General features: G+C 35.4%; 1 protein-coding gene across 2 annotated transcripts in view; it reads left to right on the forward strand.

The window, feature by feature from the left end:
- The window catches only part of TRIM23 (tripartite motif containing 23), a 41,239-nt gene extending 21,672 nt beyond the window's left edge, over positions 1 to 19,567 (forward strand). The window contains exons 5-11 of one of the 2 annotated variants that reach the window (XM_060009426.1): positions 7 to 189; positions 2,804 to 3,019; positions 6,631 to 6,765; positions 11,653 to 11,782; positions 12,275 to 12,385; positions 13,663 to 13,787; positions 15,929 to 19,567. In XM_060009426.1, the coding sequence (XP_059865409.1) occupies positions 7 to 189; positions 2,804 to 3,019; positions 6,631 to 6,765; positions 11,653 to 11,782; positions 12,275 to 12,385; positions 13,663 to 13,787; positions 15,929 to 16,108 (1,080 nt within the window). In that variant the 3' untranslated portion in view covers positions 16,109 to 19,567. The remainder of the gene's footprint in view (positions 1 to 6; positions 190 to 2,803; positions 3,020 to 6,630; positions 6,766 to 11,652; positions 11,783 to 12,274; positions 12,386 to 13,662; positions 13,788 to 15,928) is intronic. The other variant, XM_060009427.1, reaches the window with a different exon arrangement.
- The last annotated feature ends 749 nt before the right edge of the window (positions 19,568 to 20,316 follow it).

Here is a 20,316-nt window from a genome sequence, read left to right on the forward strand (position 1 = left end):
TTATAGCATTCAGTATTGGAACCAGAAGCTAACCAGATCCGAGCATCAATTTTAGATATGGCTCATTGCATACGGACCTTCACTGAGGAAATCTCAGATTATTCCAGAAAATTAGTTGGAATCGTTCAGCACATTGAAGGAGGAGAACAAATAGTGGAAGATGGAATTGGAATGGCCCACACAGAACATGTATGGGTTTTTTTCTTCCTCACCCTTTTCCTTGTCACTTTTTCACCTTATAGGATTTATTGAGTAATTATATTGTGCCAGTACTGCACTGGTCACTGGAAATAAGTTTTTTAAAAAGTCTTTGTCTTTATGGAAATTTATAATCCATCATGGAAGAGAGCCAGTTTCAACTGTAGTAACTGTTACTTTGTGGGGGAAGTACAGGATGCCCTGGCAGTGTGCATAAAAACAGCAATAATTTGGGTAACTCGTAGAAGGCTTTCTAGAAGATGTGATGTCTAAACTGAGATTTGAAGGAATTTAGTCAGGGAGAAGAGTGGGGTGGGGAGTGAGTTGTTCCAGAGAGGGAAGCATATGTTAAAATACATGGAAGTGAGAATTGGACATATTGTAGAAACTTAACTAAGTTCACTATGGTTGAAGCTTTGAGTATTGGGGTGGGGCATGGCAAGAAAAGATGTTGGAGAGTTAAGGGCCAAATCCTGCAGCATCTTGTTAGACATGTTAAAGAGTTTGGACTTTATCTTACAGGCAGTGATGAGCTGTTGAAGAATTGGCATAGGAATAACATAATCAGGTTTGCATTAAGAAAGGTTGCTCTTTAATATAAAAAATGAATTGGAGGAGCAACAAGATTGGAAGCAAGGAGACCTATTGTGAGGTTGCTGAAATTATCTACTTGAGAAATGTTTATGGCCCATAATACTGGAGTAGTGAGAGTGGAGAGGAGTACATGGATTTGAGATTTTAAAGAAGTAGAATAGTGATTTACTGATAATATTAGTGATTCATTGATAATATTGATTGGATAGGTACTTTGCAGGGTCAGGCATAATGCCTAGATTTCTACCTTGCCCAACCTGGTGGATGGTGATATTGTGCTCTAATGGGGAAGGAAGAAGAATTTGGGAGGGGATAATGGGACCAAGGTGATAAGTTTAATTTGGATGTTGAATTTGTTATTTCTGTGAGATAAAAGGAGATACCCTTCGGTAAAATGAAGAGTCAATGGGTGTTAGGAAGTGTGTCTAACTTTTAAGAAGTTTGGCTGTGGAGAGAAGGAAGGAACTTAGGTGGTAGTGGTAATTGCATTTTAAAATTGAATTATAGAGGAGAAAGGGATATTTTCAGATGGGAATATAAAGTACAGGGACAGACACAATGTAGTGTTTTTCTTTTGTAAAGAAACAAAGTTAAGCTAAGTCATTGGGGAGTAATGCTAGAACTGCTCTCTGTCAAATATAGTAGCCATTAGCCTCATGTGGCTATTTAAGTTTAAATTATTTAACAGTTCAAGAAAATACAGAATTTACTTCCTCAGTCTCACTAGTTACATTTCAAGTACATTTTACATGCATGTAGCTGGTGGCTACCATATTAGTCAGCACAGATATAGAATATGTCTATCATCACATAAAATTCTATTGGACATTTTTGTGCTACAGTGGAAATATTTTATTTATTCCCTCAGCAAATATTTATTGAACACATCCAAAGTGCTAGACACTGTTGAAGTCAAAAATACCTGCTTTTGCAAAGTTTACGTTCTAATGTGGGGAGAGAGACAGTACATAAGTAAAATACAGAAGTATGTTATTAGATACTTTGGAGAAAAATAAGGGAAAGGGGGAATGCACTTTTATATGGGGTGTTTGAGGACAGGCTCCCTGAGAAGGGGCATTAAGCAGAGACCTAAAGGAGATGAGAAAGGGAACCATGCTAATATTTGGGGGAAGAGCATTCTAGGCAGAGAGAAAAGCAAGTACAGAGGCCCTGAAGTTGGAGTGTGCCTCGTGTGCTTAAGAAACTTTGAGGAGGTTGAGTTAGATAAATTAGAATGATTGATGGGGAGCACAGCAGGAGTTGAGGTCAGAAAGGTCCTTAAAGGCACTTGCTTTACTTTCTTCCAGGAATGCCCTTGAAGATATTCACATGGTTCCCTCTCTTACCTCTTTCAGGTCTTAGCTCAGATGTCTCTTTCCCAGGGAGTCTGTCGTTGAACATCCCCTATAAAGGACTTTGGCATTTACTCTGAGTGGGAAGCCACTGGAGAGTTTTGAGCAAAAGAATAATTATCATTCTGACTTAACATTTAAAAAGGATCAGTCTGGCTTCTGGGTGGAGAATACATTATAGGCAGCAGAGGTAAATCTAGTGAGCCCAATTAGGAGGCTATTATAATAATCAGGTGAGAGATGATAATGGCTTCAATCAGGTTGGCAGAGGTGAAGGTGGTGAGGCATGATCAGATTCTAGATATATTTTGAAGTCAGCAGAATTTGTTGAGAAACTAGTTGTGAGATACGAAAGAGAAGTGTTAAGGGTGACTCCAATTTTTTTAACTTGAATAACCTGGAAGATGGAGCTGCCATTTATTGAGATGGAGGAAACTAGGTTCAGGGTTGGGAGAGACTGGAGATTAGGTATTCCTTGTTGCTTGAAATGTCATTTAAACAGTTGGATATCCAAAGGCCGTGGTTAAGGGGAAAAATTTAGTGTGGAGATAAACATTTTGGGATTTTAAGGATATAGATTGTATTTAAATTTTCATTATTTCACATATAAAATCTTCGTTAAGGTTACAGTTGTTTACAACTTATTTTTATTGCCTTAGGTACCAGGTACTGCGGAGAATGCCCGGTCATGTGTCCGAGCTTATTTTTCTGATCTACATGAAACTCTGTGTCGTCAAGAAGAAATGGCTCTAAGTGTTGTTGATGCTCATGTTCGAGAAAAACTGATTTGGCTCAGACAGCAGCAAGAAGATATGACTATTTTGTTATCCCAGGTTTCAACAGCCTGTCTCCATTGTGAAAAGACTTTGCAACAAGTATGTGGTTTAAACATGATTAGGACATAGTTTAAGAAGGAGAATTTGTAAGCTTAAGTATATCATTACCAGAGGTACACACTAGTCTATTTTATTAATTTAATAAATATTTTTATATTATTACTCTGTGTTACTGTGGGCATTAACATTGTGCTTAGGACATGGTCTCTAACCTCAAATTACTCCACTCAGCCACATCAATGTCCTCTTTTTCATGTGTCTTCCCCACCATAAAACCATAGGTTCTAGAACCCCTCTAACTTCCTGTCATTCTTCAGTCATCCCAAGCCCTTTAACCCTTCTTTGCCAAGCATGTACTATTCTTTCTGCTTGATGGGCTTATGTCTCCCTTTTCTGATATTGGAAATCCTTCTTCAAATGTTTGCTGTTCTTTGAAGCTACTTACCCTTCCTTGCTCTTTTTGTTTTTGTTTTTGGTGGTGGAGGTGGGGTGTCTCTCTAGCATGTACTGCCTATCTCTGCTCTAATTTATTGGTTCTTAACTTTGATGTCACAGAAAACCCGTGTTTTTTCATGGTTGACGTATCATAAGCAATTTGTTACCCAGTTTGCAGATAATGTGCTTTTAAAATAGATTTAAGATTATTCTAACAAAAATGCCAGTCTTACTCATTACTGTTTGGATCTGCCTTCATGAATGTGCAATTTAAGGCTAATTATTGCCCTAGGAATTCCTGATAAGCTTCAGTCACTCTCATCTTTTGCTATATTGCTAATGATTGTGTTGATACCAAATCATCATAGAGCTAAACTTTTTACTGTTGTAGAGCTTTTTCTCTTAAATATCTGATTAGACTTAAATGAATGTGGCCAGGCTGTAACCACATCAGTCTTGAGTCCTTTAGTCCTTATCACATTGAATTGTAATAATTGATGTTTATGCCATTTATTAAGTTGTCTTTGAGCTCCAGTCCTGTTCTGTCCTCTGCTTTGTGATGCTGATACTGGAACTCTGCAAACCACATACCAGCTCTGCCAGCTGCCTCCATGCGATTTTAGGCTCTGCCAATAGGGGACAGTAGAAGGAAGCTGAAAGGTGGAGGTGGTTTCCTGTGCGTTCCCATTTGCTTGGGGTTCCTGTGAATGACACAGCTCATACTACGAGACCACTTTCCTTAGAGATCTGAATTTCAGCTCCATGAGATCCCTCCTATAAGTTTTTAAGTTTTAATAATTCTAGCATCTCTCCTTTATTCTCCCAGCCCTGAGGGTGGTAGCTGTTTCCTACAGTTGTTTGCTCCATGATACCTCAGAGTTCTTTTTACCCTTCCAGTTGCCTACTTAATAACTACACCTAGTTAACAGTTCTTCATATTAATTTTTTTCTATTCATATGACTATTGTGGTTTTTATCTCCTGATTTGAACCTAATGATACAATATGCACATTTGTCCTTCTGGATGTATCTATCCAGATACAAAGAATTTAGAGATACAAAGAGCCTAATAAATACTTGTTCAGCTCAAGCTACACAGCAAAATTAGAAATGGATCATGTCCTAAATCATACTTAAGTGAATACTTCACAGTATTTTTATATTTATTTTATTAAAAAGAAAGCTCATAGTTAACTGAAGTATTTAGAAGTATTTTAGAGTTTCTGAAGCATTTTGTCAAAGTGACTGATAATTGTTAATGACATGGTATTATCTCACTGTGTTAACGCAGATGAAATTGGGGTCTTAGATTCATTCTTCATATGGACCTATTAGTTTTGTTCTGATTTATAGACAGAGAACCCTAATCTCAATCAATATTCTTAAAAGTTCCTGCCACAGAGATAACTGAACAGAGGAATGGATGGAACATCACATATATATTACCAATTTTGAGAACAAAATCATCCCTCCCCTCCAGAAAAAATTGATGCATCATCTAAGTTCAAGGCATAATACTGAATGGTTAGGATTTGTTTATTAGGCAAATATTTGTTGTGTGCCTACTGTGTGCCATGTATATTCTAGGTACATGGAATATGTCAGTAAACAAAGCAAGCAAAAGCCATAATCTTGTGGAATTAGCATCCTAACAAGGAGAAGGCAGACAATAAGCCATAACCATATCTAATAAGTAAATTATATAGTATGTTAAAAAGTGATAAGAGCTAAGGGAAAAAGAAAAAGTATGAGAGTACAGCAGATTATATTTTTAAAAAGGGTAAGCATCACTGAGAGAAGGTGAGATTTGAACAGAGACTCAAAGGGGAAGAAGGTGAAGGGAACTAGCTCACACCTTAATGAAGAAGATTTCAGCTGAGGAACTGGTTAGAGCAAAAACCCTAGGGTGACATGCCTGGTGTATTTGAGGAACAGCAAAAGAGGGCACTGTTGCTGGAATAGAGTAAGCGATGGAGAGAGTAATAGGAGCTGAAATTAGAGATAATAGGGAATTATATGTAAGGAGGGCCTTGTGGGCCATTGGAAGGACTTCAGTTTTTACTGATTGAATTGGGGAAACCATTGTGGGGTTTTGAGCACAAGAATGATTTGATCTTACTTAAAAGGATCTGGCTGATGTGTAAAAAACAGATTGAAGGAGGGCAAAGATGGAAGGAAGGAGCTCAATGGTTAGAAGACTGTTGTAGAATTCCAAGTGAGAGAGGATAGTAGCTTGGATCGTGAGGGCTAGAAGTACCCAAATTTTGGATATCCAGTAGGATTTGTTGACAAATTGTATGTGGGAATAAGGGAGGAGAAGGCAAGGATGACTCAAAGTTTTTGTTCTGGCAATTGGAACAACCAAATTGCTATCACCTAATTTGAATATGCAACTGTGAGCAAAAACTGACAACACTGCTTCTCTCATGGAGCTTAAATATTGTTGGGAGATCTCTGTCTTATGAAGAATACATTGGTATATGTATAGAATATCTCTGGAATAATATTTGAGAAACTGAAAAGTGCTTAGCTTTGAGGAGAGGGCCTGGGAATCTAAAGTGAGAGGGAGACATCACAGTTTGACCTTTAGTCTTTTTTTTTTTAAACCAATACATGTGTATCTTAAATTATTTTAAAAAGTTTTTATAGGAGTACAATATATATATACAGAAGTATGTGCATAAGTGTTCAGCTTGCTGAATTTTCAGCCTGGACATTACTGTATAACGAGCATCCAGATCAAGTAACAGAACATTAGCAACCCCAGAAGCCCCTCAGACTCTCTTCTAGTAACTACGCGCCTTTCCTCCTAAGGATAAACCGCTATCCTGATTTCTAATATATACCTTGTTTTGGCCTGTTTTGGTAATTAATAAAAGTGGGAATCATGCAGTACAAACTCTTCATGTCATTTCTTCCCTTACCGTATGTTTGTGAAATTCATATCATCACATGTAATTGTAGTTCATTCTTACCTGAATGAACCTGTAGTTCATTCAACCATGCATTTTGGTTGTGTTGCATTTGTGAATATACCATACTTAATCTATTCGATGGGCTCTTAAATTATTTATTAATGCCTGATTGTCAAATTTATACATAAGTTAACTTTCAATACTGTAATGTTAAATGAGCTTTTCTTGAATTTTAGTGATATCTCAGTTTTCGTTGTTTCTTTAAAAAGTTTATAAGAAATATCATCTTCTCTTTTCTAGGATGATTGTAGAGTTGTCTTAGCAAAACAAGAAATTACAAGGTTACTGGAAACATTGCAAAAGCAGCAGCAGCAGTTTACAGAGGTTGCAGATCACATTCAGTTAGATGCCAGCATCCCTGTTACTTTTACAAAGGTAATATATTCTATACTTTGTTTTTAGGTGTGTTTTTGAATAAATCAATTGTTTTACATTCCATGATAATCAGCTAAGAGACAACTAAGAAATTAATGAACCACAGAATTAGGGAAAAAAAATTACTGTATCAGTGGAAAATAGAAGGTGGTATAATGAGTCTCCCTGTATTATCACCTACTTGAACAATTAAAAACTTTTTATTTCATCTACCCTTTCCCCTAGTCTCTTTCTACCTACAGTCTCCCAGGTTATTTTGAAACAAATCCCAACATATTTCATCCTAATATATCATTTCATCTATGTAATATTTTCACATGTTTCTAAAACACGGGTTCTGTTCTCTTTTTCAAAACACAACAAAATTAGAAATGGATCATGTCCTAAATCATACTCTCTAATAATATCTATTAGATTTCCCAGATTGTTAAAAAAAATTTTTTTAGGTTTGAGACAAAATCCAGCAAGGTGTGTATTTGGCATTTGGTTAATATGTTTTGGGCTCTTTTCAAGTGGATTCCCCCTAATTTAAAAAGGTACATGTGTTCCATTTTGCTCTCTATTTTTAGAGAGTGGCTTTTTTTTTTTTTAATTTATTTATTTTTGGCTGCGTTGGGTCTTGGTTACTGTGTGCAGGCTTTTTCTAGTTGCAGCGAGCGGGGGCTACTCTTCGTTGTGGTGCGCGGGCTTTTCACTGCAGTGTCTTCTCTTGTTTCGGAGCACGGGCTCTAGGCGCGTGGGCTTCAGTAGTTGTGGCTCGCGGGCTTTAGAGCGCAGGTTCAGTGGTTGTGGCGCCCAGGCTTAGTTGCTCCACGGCATGTGGGATCTTCCCCGACCAGGGCTCTAACCCGTGTCCCCTGCATTGGCAGGAGGATTCCTAACCACTGCCCCACCAGGGAAGTCCTAGGGAGTGGCTTTTAAAACTTTTTTAATCTCGTTTTATAATTATGTGAAACATTCACACGGTCCAGAATCAAATCTACAAAGCAAGGTTCATTCAGAGAAGTCTAACTTATATTCCTGACCCTGCCACCCTTTTCTTCCCTTCTTCATAGAAAACGATTAAGAATTTTTCTTAGTTTTATTCGTCATTTAAAAAAACATAGAGAAATATATTTGCATGCACACTCCCCACTTTTTTTTTTTTTTTTTTTTTTTGCGGTACGCGGGCCTCTCACTGCTGTGGCCTCTCCCATTGCGGAGCACAGGCTCCAGACGCGCAGGCTCAGCGGCCATGGCTTATGGGCCTAGCTGCTCCGTGGCATGTGGGATCCTCCCGGACCGGGGCATGAACCCGTGTGCCCTGCATCGGCAGGCGGACTCTCAACCACTGTGCCACCAGGGAAGCCCCACACTCCCCATGTTTAAAGGTAGAATACTGTACCTACTTCTCCAGCTTGTACTTTTCACTGATGTGTACATCCTGGAGGTCAGTCCATAGCAGTATATAGCGACATTTTCTGTTTCCTTTTACAGCTGCAAGGTACTTTATTGTGAGGATGTACATTTTTTTATTACGGTGAAAAACACATAATATAAAATTTACCATCTTAACCATTTTTTAAGTGTTTAGTTCAGTATTGTTAAGTATGTTCACATTGTGTGAAACATTTCCAGAAATTTTTCATCTTGAAAAACTGAAACTATACCTTATAAGCAATGACTCCCCTATTCCCCCCTTCTCACTAGCTCCTGGTAACCACCACTCTACTTTCTATTTCTTTGTATTTGACTACTCTAAATTTATCATGCCAGTGGAATCATATAGTATTTGTCTTTTTGTGACTGGCTTATTTCACTTAGCATTATGTCCCTAAAGTTCACCCATGTTGTAGCATGTGACACAATTTCCTTCTATTTTGTCTAAATAATATTCCATTGTTTGTATATACCACATTTTGTATCCATTCATCTATCGATGGTTATTTGGGTTACTTCATCTCTTGGCTATTGTGAATAGTGCTGCTATGAACATGGGTGTACAGATATCTCTTTGAGGCTTTGCTTTCAATTCTTTTGGATAAATTCCCAGAAGTGGGACTACTGGATCATATGGTAGTTCTATTTTTAATTTTCTGAGGAAATGCTATACTGTTTTCCATAGTGGTTGCATCATATTATGTAAATCCCACCAAAAGTGCATGAGGGTTCCAATTTCTCCACATTTTCACCAACACTTGTTATTTTCTGTTTGTTCTGGGGGGTTTTTTTGGATAGTAAAACAGGATGGCTTATACTAGTAGCCATCCTAATTGGTGTAAGGTGATATCTCATTGTGGTTTTGATTTGCATTTCTCTGATGATAGTGATGTTGAGTATCATTTTCATATGCCTCTTGGCCAGTTCTTTGGAGAATTTTGTACAAGTCCTTTGCCTGTTTTTCTATTGAGTTATTTGATTTTTTTGTTGTTGAGTTGTAGGAGTTCTTTTTATATTCTGGATATGAATCTATTATCAGATACATGATTTGCAAGTATCTTCTCCCATTCTGTAGTTTGCTTCTTCACTCTACTGATTGTGTCCTTTTATTCACAAAAATTTTTAAGGTTGATCTAGTCTCATTTGTTTATTTTTGCTCTTGTTGATTGTGCTTTTGATGTCATATCCAGGAAATCATTGCCAAATCCAATGTTATGGAGCCTTTCTTCTGTGTTTTCTTCTAGGAGTTTTATAGCTTTGGTTCTTATGTTTAGGGCTTTAATTCATTTATTTATAATCCAAGTATTTATAATTGTTATATATTCTTTCTGTATTTGCCCTTTTATCATTATCTAATGAACTTCTTTGTCTCTTATAACAGTTTCTGACTTAAAATCTATTTTGTCTGATATTAGGATAGCCACCCCTGCTCTCTTTTGGGTATGATTTGCATCTCAAAGATTTGCATCTCTTTCCATCCTTTCACTTTCAGACTATGTATTTTCTTAGCTATAAAGTGAGTCTCTTGTAGATAGCATATTTTTGGATCTTGGTTTTTCACGCATTTAGTCAAGCTGTGTCTTTTGAGTGGAGAGTTAAGTCTGTTTAAAGTAATTATTGATAGGTAAATACTGTTGTCATTTTGTTCATTGTTTTCTGCATAACTTGATAGTTTTTTTTGTTTCACCTTTCCTCTTTCATTGCCTTCTTTTGTGTTTTATTGATTTTTTTATAGTGTCATATTTGATTCCCTTCTCTTTTCCTTTGGTGTATATTCTGTGGATTTTTTGTGTGTGTGTGGTTACCATTGCAATTACATAAAACATCTTAGTTATAACATTCTATTTTAAACTGACAGCAGTTTAACTTCAATTGCATACGAAAACCCTATTCTTTCACAGCTCCATCCCCCTGTACTTTATGTTATTGATGTCACAAATTACATCTTTATTGTACACCTATTAGCACAGGCTTATAGTTTTTTTTCATGTGTTTGTTATTTCAATTCTGTGAAGAATTAAATTTATGCACCCAAATTATAATACAGGTTACTATTTTTCCATGTAGTTATTGTTATCATTTTAGATTTTCATATGGCTTCATGTTGCTGTCTAGCGTCCTTTCATTTCAACTTGAAGGACTCCTTTAGCATTTCTTATAGAGCAGGTCTAGTGGTAATGACTCCCTCAGATTTTGTTTTTCTGGGAAAGTCTTGATTTTTCCTTCATTTCGAAGGACAGTTTTGCCATATATAGCATTCTTGGTTGACAGTTTTTTTTCTTTCAGTACTTTGAATGTATCATCCCACTCTTTCTGACCTGCAGTGTTTCTGCTGAGAAATTTGTTAATTATCAAATTTATGTGATGAGTCACTTTTCTCTTGCTGCTTTCAAGATTATCCTGTTTTTACTTTTGACAGTTGGATTATAATGTGTCTTCAGTGTGGGTCTCTTTGGACTTATCTGAGTTGGAACTGAGCTTCTAGAATTTTTATGTCCATTTCTTTCCTCAGATTGGGAAGTTTTCAGCCATTGTATCTTCAAGTAAGATCTCTTTGCCCCTTTATTTCTGTATCCTCCTTCTGGGACTCCCATTCCCATATGTCTCTTAGGGTCTTTTCACTTTTCTTCATTCTTTTTTCTTTTTCCTCCTCTAACTCCATTAGTTCAGATTACATGTCTTTTAAAAAACTAATCCTTGCAAAAACCCTATGTAAGTTTGGTACAATTTTTAATCCCCATTTTACGGATGGGAAAGTCAGGCAGAGAGGTCATGCAGCTAGCAATATATACAAGTATGTTCATTGCAGCATTATTTGTAATATCAAAAAATCAGAGATGACCTAATATCTCTCAGTTGGTGATTGGTTAAATAGTGGTACATGGAATATAATAAAGCAATTAAAAGAAAAAGGTAGGTCTATATGTTTTGAAATGAAAGGATTCCATAATGTACTATTGAGTGCAAAAAGTAGTTGCAGTGTGTATTTTTTTTTTTTTTAAGTATATCTGCTTTGTGTATGTCAACCAATGTCTGCACAGGAAGATATCTTGAGGGATATATGTGAGATTGTTAACAGTGGATATTTATGGGAAGTGAGTATCACTTTTCATTTTTAATTAATATATTTAACACAGAATGAAAAATCTTATTTAAAGAAGATTCAGTTGAGTTAGAAAATCTGGGAAAAATAAGTGGGTATGTGTATTTTTTTTAACTTATATAAAAACAAAGTAAGTAGTAAGTTTTACTAAGCTAAGATTTAGCAAAGCAATGAGGATTGATTTCCTCTTTCTAAAGATCAGAATAAGGGTATTTTAATAGGGGACTATAACATTGATTTTAATGGATTAAGGAATGAGTAGGAGACACAATAATTAACAAAGGTATTTTATAAATAAAAGTGTAAGTACTAATACTTTTAACTCCATATCAAAATAAAAAGATTAATTTTTTAAAAAATTGTAGGACAATAGAGTTCACATTGGACCCAAAATGGAAATTCGAGTTGTTACGTTAGGATTAGATGGTGCTGGAAAAACTACTATTTTGTTTAAATTAAAACAGGATGAGTTCATGCAGCCTATTCCAACAATTGGTAAGTATAAGTATTGCTTTTACCTTAATGGACATTTTACAGACAAACCCTAGCTTACAGCTGAGTTCTTCGGGACTTATTTTATGTCAATCTGGTTTGGAGATTGGCTCTAAGACACCAGCATTTCAGAGAAAAAATGCAAGATTCAGTGGCTGTGGGATTGAAATGTGGATGGGGAGGATAGCAAGAAGGAACAGAATATTGGTGGGACAGTTGGAAGGAAAAAAGGATTGATAACCCTGCTGAGGATTAGGGTAGTGATGCAGATCTGGTACTTGGGTGTCAAGGTCTTAAGGACTCTGGTGGATTAGAGGGCTAACCCTGGTTAAAGGTATACACTTCCCCACGCATGTTTGTCACGAGTGGAGTTGGTTGCGGAGCAGTAGATAGTGCTGTATGCAGATAATTTGTAAGTCACAGTTATAAACAGGGTTGCCTGTGTTTGGTGTGTAAATGTAAGTTCAGTATTAAAGTAAGTTTTTTTAAAAACAGGTTTTAATGTGGAAACTGTAGAATATAAAAATCTAAAGTTCACCATTTGGGATGTAGGTGGAAAACATAAATTAAGACCATTGTGGAAACATTATTACCTCAATACCCAAGGTAAGAGTGTAAAAATTACATCTTAATTTTTCAAATTTTTAGGATGCCAGTTCAGTTTTCAATTCATTGATTTAGCTAATAAAACTGATATTTTAGCATTGATTAAAAACATGACTATACCTTTAAATATTGGTAGCAAGCACCACATTATTAAGAAAATTAAGGTGGATAGACTGGGTTATGTACTCTGGTTTATTTCATGAAAAACCATAATTTAGCATAAAGACCAAATTTATCTTATATATGTAGGTAATTAAGGGTACTTTCCTCTTGCTGCTCTTAACAGTTAAAATATATTATTAGTATTCATATGAGCATGATCACTGGCAATATTGTGTTATAGGGTTGAATTTGTGGTATATAGTTCTCTTGCTCTATTCAATTAAATTCAACTCAACAGTTATCCCATTATAATCTCTCAATAGCTCCACTCCTTCATTTCTATTCACAATTAGTTATTATCTACAGAAGAAACTACAGTGGTTTGCTTTTGACCAAACTGTGTTATATCACATATATTCCACTTAGCATTTATTCACACTTGGGCCCCATTCTACACTTTGCCTCTTGTACCCCAACATAAAGCTTATTATGTTCATGCTACCTGTTGCATATGTCATCCTGTTTTCCACCTAGAAGAAAGACTAGATAATTTTTACTTTGGGATTCTTGATATTAAGTTTAGTATGAGACAGTGATTTAGGGGACAAAATGGAATTTTGAACATGAGGAATGGTTGAAAGTCTGGGATGTTTAGCTACCATAAGGTAGCTGGAAAGATTTCAAAAGAGAATTAATTCAGTAGATATTTATGAAGTTTCTGCTGTGTATTTTGAGTACAATCTGTGGAAAGTGCTGTGCCGGGCACCTAGAGAGAATACTTGGGAGAGATAAAGATGGTGATTTATTTATTTTTAAAACACTATCTTTTGGTAAAGCAAGTAGTAATCGAAGAAATAACATCAGTAGGTAGATCATAAGAGCTACATTTTCATTCATTAAGAGAAATATATTAAATCATATGCACAACAACCTGTGTTTGGTAGGCAAGCATTGTAAATCCTGTTACAGATGGGGAAACAACAGCTGAAAAGTTAGGCGAACTGTTTGAGATTATATCATTAATTATTGCTAGGTGTTCCTGTAATAAGCAGCCTTTCCGTGAAAATAATGATGGTAGACTAACCATAATATATTAATGAGAACATTAAAATATTTAGTCCATTTACTGAAATTTAACAAGTGACTAAATGAATATTTTTCTCTTTTTTTGGTAGCTGTTGTATTTGTTGTTGATAGCAGTCATAGAGACAGAGTTAGTGAAGCACACAGTGAACTTGCAAAGTTGTTAACAGAAAAAGAACTCCGAGATGCTTTGCTACTGATTTTTGCTAACAAACAGGTAACACATTTTTATTTCAGAATATTTATTTTAGCATTCCACATTATAAGTAGCTGTTAAGATTTCAAGGGAAATAATTCAGTAGATATAAAATTTCTGCTCTGTATTTTGAGTACAATCTATATGGAAGGTGCTGTACTTGGTACCTTGGAATATACAGAAGGAAATAAAGTAGATGATGCTCACTAGAAACTCCTATGTATTTAGGTAAGCATGTTGTGTATATTTTTAATACAAAGAAAATTGCCAAGTGACTTCAGTAATATTAACAGTATTAAGGAAAATTGGAGAGTAGTTCTAGAGGTGGTATTTTGTAAGATTTGTAAAAAGTAGGATTTGAATTGAAACTATAAGAGTTGAAATTATGGATAAGACTTTGAGTTAATTTGTGAAGGAAAGAACACTGCAGGCAGGAAAAAGTATTTTTAGGGAACACCAAGGAGATCTGTATGTGAGGGGTAGGTAGAGGATGAAGAAATTCTAGAGTAACAGGGGAGGTTGTGTGATAAAGGCCTGACAGGGCCAGGCTGAGAAATTTAGGTTATATTCTATGAGTAAAGGAGAACCATTAAAAGTTGGTGATAAGATCATATTAGTGTTTTAGGATTGTAATTTTGGGGGTAGGATGTAGAATTAATCAGGGGCAAGGGAATAGAGACAGGCAGATGCAGTAAATTGCTGCAGTAATTCAAGTGACAGTTAACAAGATCCTGAATTAAAGGAATGGAAGGGTAGAAGCAGACTGAAGAAACTTTATGGACATAGAATAGTTAGAATTTGGTGGCCGAATGGAGAGGATGAAGGACGGGGAGTAGCTGAAGATTCTTAGATTTTGGGACTAAGCTTCTGGGAGGATGAGAATGCTTTTCTTTAGTGCAATAGGGGGGCTTAGATGTCATAAGAAGGAAGAGTAGGATGGACAGGGAATTTCCCCTTAATAAAAAAAAAAACCATTAAGAGCTGATATACTTCACTTTATTTATGATTAAAGATATGCAAATAAGACAGAGTGAAATACCATTTTCCACTTATCATATTGTTAAAGATGAAAATGTTTGATAATCCTCAGACCTGCATACACTGCTGGTGTGGTTATTAAAAGGAGACATTTTCTTGGAGGGCAATATGGCAGTACTTTGTCAAAGTTTTAGGTGCATATACCCTTTTACCCTGTAATTCTATCTCTAGTAATGTATTCTGCAAAGAGATATCCTAAGGTTATCTTAGAGATAATTTTGTAAATGTATGTATGTAAAAATACATGTTTATATGAATGTGTATGCGTATGTAATAGCACATAAGCACACATCTTCAATCTAAATATTCAGTATAGGACTGGTTAAGAAAATTATGTTGCACCTACAGTGGAATGCAATACAGATGTTAAAAATAATATGGAAAATCTGCTTGTCCTGATAATGGAAAGATATCTTTATTTTCAAGATATGTGTTAAGTAAAAAACAAAAAAAGAGAGTATGTTCCTGTTTATTTGCGTGAGTGTGCGTGGAAGTTTTCTGAAAAATATGAAAGAAATTGTTACTGATGATTGCTTCTGGGAAGAAGCAATCTGGAGATTGGAGAGCTTTTTTTTTGCTGATAGTTGCTTCTGGGAAGAAGGGGTATTCAGAGGTATTTGGAGAGGTTTTTATTTTTATTTTTTGGCTGCGTAACGTCTTAGTGTCCTGCACCAGGATCTTAGTGTCCTGACTAAGGGATTGAACCCGGGCCCCTGGGAGCAAGAGTGCTGAGTCCTAACCACTGGACCACCAGGGAATTCCGTGGAGAGTTTAATAAACTCTTTACTATATAAACCCTATGTAAAAGCCATTTCTTACAATGTACATGTATTAATTTTTTTTTAATTGATGCCTTATAATGACCTCGGCAGTTTTTTCACTCAGGGGGCACAGCCTTTATTGATTTCATTGCAAGACTTCTTACAGACTATCTATATTATAACCAAAACTCAAATTTTTTCTCATTAATCTCAAAATAATTACTGAAAGTTGAATTTAGGTTTTAACTTTAGTATAGGCTTCTGTTGGAATGGTACCAACAGAACTGTAAATAAATAACAATAATTACAAATATGATAATTTTGATGGACTGATTAAAATTCTGATGTGTATATATCTTTCAGGACGTTGCTGGAGCTCTGTCAGTAGAAGAAATCACTGAACTTCTTAGTCTCCATAAATTGTGCTGTGGCCGAAGCTGGTATATTCAGGGCTGTGATGCTCGAAGTGGTATGGGACTGTATGAAGGGTTGGACTGGCTCTCACGGCAACTTGTGGCTGCTGGAGTATTGGATGTTGCCTGATGTTAAATGCAGCAGTTGTTTAAAGTTTTGTGGTTAAGAGTTATTTTGCACGTAATATGATGTAAGAAATTATACATCTCAAAGGTAGTTAATTTACGATGTATACATAAAAGGAATTTTAGTTTGGGAATTCAGTACAATATCACTTTTAAAAAACTGTAGTAAAATTTAAATATCTGATGGAGCAGATTAAATTGGATTAAACAGGGACTTACTGGGTATACATTTTTTTTCAACGTACAATAGTTTTTCAGATTATATGTGACCCATATATTGGGAAAGAAGTAGTCACAAAGAGTAGGTGAAAGTTTATTCTTTCAAAGGAAAAAGGATAGCCAACTGAATGCCTAATGGAACCTCTGTATGAAGCAAGTGAAGCATGGCTTCTTCAACTTGGCTTTTCACTGGATTTTGGCAGTATTTAGTAGCAAAACTGGCAGTGACTTAATGAAATACAATTCAAACTGTATCTTTGAGTAATAGGATTACTTTAACGTTCAGTATAACAGAACACGTTTAATGCTAAGAACTATAAGCTATAGAAAATTAATATTTTATAGTGTTTTATTAAAGCTCTCCTAAAGCCTTTTGTATAAAACCCAGTGAGTCAGAATGAAATGTAATCTAACTAGGCCTGATGTTCGATTAGCGCTACACTGAAGAACAATTAATAATAAAATTGTGAAAGTCAGTTATATTCTAGTTGATCTTCATTTATGAAAGACCCATTTGCAGGGCTGAACCTGGAAGTATTATTTCCCAGGTCAGAGCTCTAAATTCGTCCTTCTGTTTTTCAGTATATTTAAAGTACTTAGCATTGTGTCTTTTAAAAATAATATTGCATCTTCAGTGAGAATGACTATAGGTAAAATGTAGTAAGTTACACACAAAAACGAGGGTTGGTTTTACATAAAAGGTAGAGATATAAGTAGAAAACTACCTCTACCACAGAGAAGTTATTTATGCAGTGGAAAATGCTTATTACAATTACTTTAAAATGTTTTCCCCAAATAAGTGTATTTATGTTAACAATAAATGTGATCAAGGCTTTTCATGACAAGGCCTTGAAAAGTTGTTTGAGAAACAACATGTCTAAGGAAAAGAAATGTTCAAAAAGTTTACATCACATTTATTATGCAGTGTTGAATAGAAGTTTAAAAAGTTTGTGCTCTTTACTGTTTTTCATTTTTTAAGGAAACTCCCTTATTATGGCAGTACGATTTATATTTAAACATACCTAGATTGAATTTTATGGTTTTTGTTTTTCTTTTTAAATGCTCTTTATACTTTAGGATGAGGTTAAATCCTAAATCTTATTATTTGAAACGCTATGAGGACATTGATGTCTGATGGTAAGATGTGACTCCTGGGTGGCACTGTTTTGGTTCAGTCTCTTCAAATGTACTTTTGTTTAAAAACAACAAAACTTATAGAAAACAAAGCATTAAAAAAAAAGTCTGTCAGTATTATGGGCAGTGTGTAAATAACTAATATTACATCCTTTGTTTTTCAAGTAAAAGGTCATGCTGTTACAAGTGTAGTTTGTGCATATAAGTTAATACTTCTGAATTAAATTAACATTTGACTGATTGCAATAACTGTGAAAAATAAAAAAGGTGTTACATTTGCCTGTGAGCCCTTGAACTGTTTTCTCTACTAGGTAATTGGAAAAAAGAAGTCTAACACTAACATGTAAACTTGCATTTTCCTTGTAAATTAAGTTTATTTTACCAATTTTGCTTAACTTTTAAATTCACATTCCTAGCATATTTCTAAAACACAATTTAAAAATTGTGTTTAGACTTGATTATAACATACATGATAGTACTGTTTGTTACTATTTTTTTAAGAAATACTTTTCTCAGGCTCTTATTACTATTTGTGGTTGTATTCTTTCACTAATTATTAGTTAAGATTGTGCTTGCTAGTTCCCTCTGGGAAATGTCAAACTTCAGAGAGGTTTTAAATACAGTCTATTTGGATTTGCCTCCTGGCACTGAATTTCTGTATCAAGCCTAAATATCATTGTATGGTTTATGTAAAGCAGGTTTTTCAAGTGTATAGTCTTGGTCTGTAATTCTGGGATGCTTTATAATTACTAGAAGCCGTTATTTGCATTACACATATGATCAGTATAGACAGCAATAAAATGTTAAAATCATTTTAAAGAAGTCCTATTATTATTCTAAAAATTCTGTTTCTTGAACCATCTATATAGTAGTATTGCTAGTAACCAATTAAAGTTATATTTGTGCTGTGGTTAAGAGAAAACAAAATGGGATAGGGATTGACTTGTATGACAAATTTGAGATATACTTTATTAAAAATTTAGAAATACCATTCTGTCATTCCGTATTTGCAATTTGTCAAATTTAAGTAAGTATTATAACTGTAGTGTTTTTAAAGGAGAGCTAAAATTTTGCATTGAACAAAGTGAAATTATTGCTTTTTAAATTTAACCTTGTTTCACACAAGAACATAGCATTTTAAATAACTTTTTATAAGAGGGCTTGGAAAACTTAGCTATATCCTATGAGCTAATGTTGCTAAAACACTTTTTTTTTTTTTTTTTTTTTTGCGGTACGAGGGCCTCTCACTGTTGTGGCTTCGCCCGTTGCGGAGCACAGGCTCCGGACGCACGCAGGCTCAGCGGCCATGGCTCACGGACCCAGCCGCTCCGCGGCATGTGGGATCCTCCCGGGCCGGGGCACGAACCCGTGGACCCTGCATCGGCAGGCGGACTCTCAACCACTGCGCCAGCAGGGAAGCCCTAAAACACTTTTTTTTTTTTTTTTTTTTTTGTGGCACGCGGGCCTCTCACTGTTGTGGCTTCTCCCGTTGCGGAGCACAGGCTCCGGACGCACAGGCTCAGCGGCCATGGTTCACGGGCCCAGCCGCTCCGCGGCATGTGGGATCTTCCCGGACCGGGGCATGAACCCGTGTCCCCTGCATCGACAGGCGGACTCTCAACCAGGAAAGCTCCTAAAACACTTATGTGACACTGCGTCACCAGGGAAGCCCCTAAAACACTTATGTGACACTGAGATACTTCTCAATTTGCAAAGTGGTAATAAGGAAGAAGATATCTGTACTTTTCCCTAAAAGAATAATGAATGAAAAGGACTAATAAGTATCAGATGGTATCTTGCTAATAATTTAAAACATGCTTTAAAAAAAGACATCTGGCAGTGTAGGTTTTTAGGTCTACTGATTATATTAAATTTGTGACATGGAATGGAAAAATTCATTAATCAAATATGATTTTCACTCAAAGCAAAATAATTTTATTTTGGGAAGAATGAGGCATCACTACCACCACTTGGTGGCAGTATTACCAAAAATTTAGGATTAAGCTTTTACGAATGAATTGATAGGTAGGTAAGTCTGAACACCTAAAATTAGGGAGAAAAGGTAAATGTCATAGTGAAGAGTCATTTTCTGTCCATAATTTAGTTCTTTTTAAAAGGAGGACACAATATTAATTTAAAGTTAGCACAGTTTGGCATGTTCTTCCATCACAGTTTATGGTACAAAAATAGGTAAAGGAAATAATCCTGCTGATCAGTAGAAGGAAAAATGTAAGCTTAGATATAAAGCATAAGAATGTGAATTCCCTAAACACGTCTGTTGAATATGTTCCTCTTATAAGTTCTTAAGAGTCTGTCTGGAAAGTAGAAGCAGTGATTCTGAAGTAATTTATGAGGGTAAATGAAGAATAAATGAATTGGACTCATAAGACTTGGACTCATTGTTTTATTGCTCCAATTTCTACTAATCTCTTCATTGTTAGATATTAACATTTTTACTCAATATATACTTTCTTGATGGTATATTTAGTAAGGTAATAAAAGATATACTACATAAACTGAAGACAAAAACTGTTTAGCTACATTAGAAAAACGATGTGAAAATAGTAAATGAATCAGTATATAAAACCAAGGACTCAGGTGTTCATTTATTCTGATTTTTATATTTGAAGAATATTTCCTAATGATTAAGGAATAAAAACACTTTTGACCAAAGGCACTTCCTATTTATTTATTGAAGTTTTACTTACCACTACTTACTACTTAACAGTGATCAAAGGACAAAACTATTTGGCATGTAACACAAACCTCTTGTAAAAGGAAATGGTATATCACTGTCACATCCTGACCCTTTCTTATTGGATGGATCTAAAGAGACATTTGAGGGCAGACTATCTGGCA

Source organism: Delphinus delphis, chromosome 3, assembly GCF_949987515.2.
Source record: "Delphinus delphis chromosome 3, mDelDel1.2, whole genome shotgun sequence".
Lineage (NCBI taxonomy): Eukaryota > Metazoa > Chordata > Mammalia > Artiodactyla > Delphinidae > Delphinus > Delphinus delphis.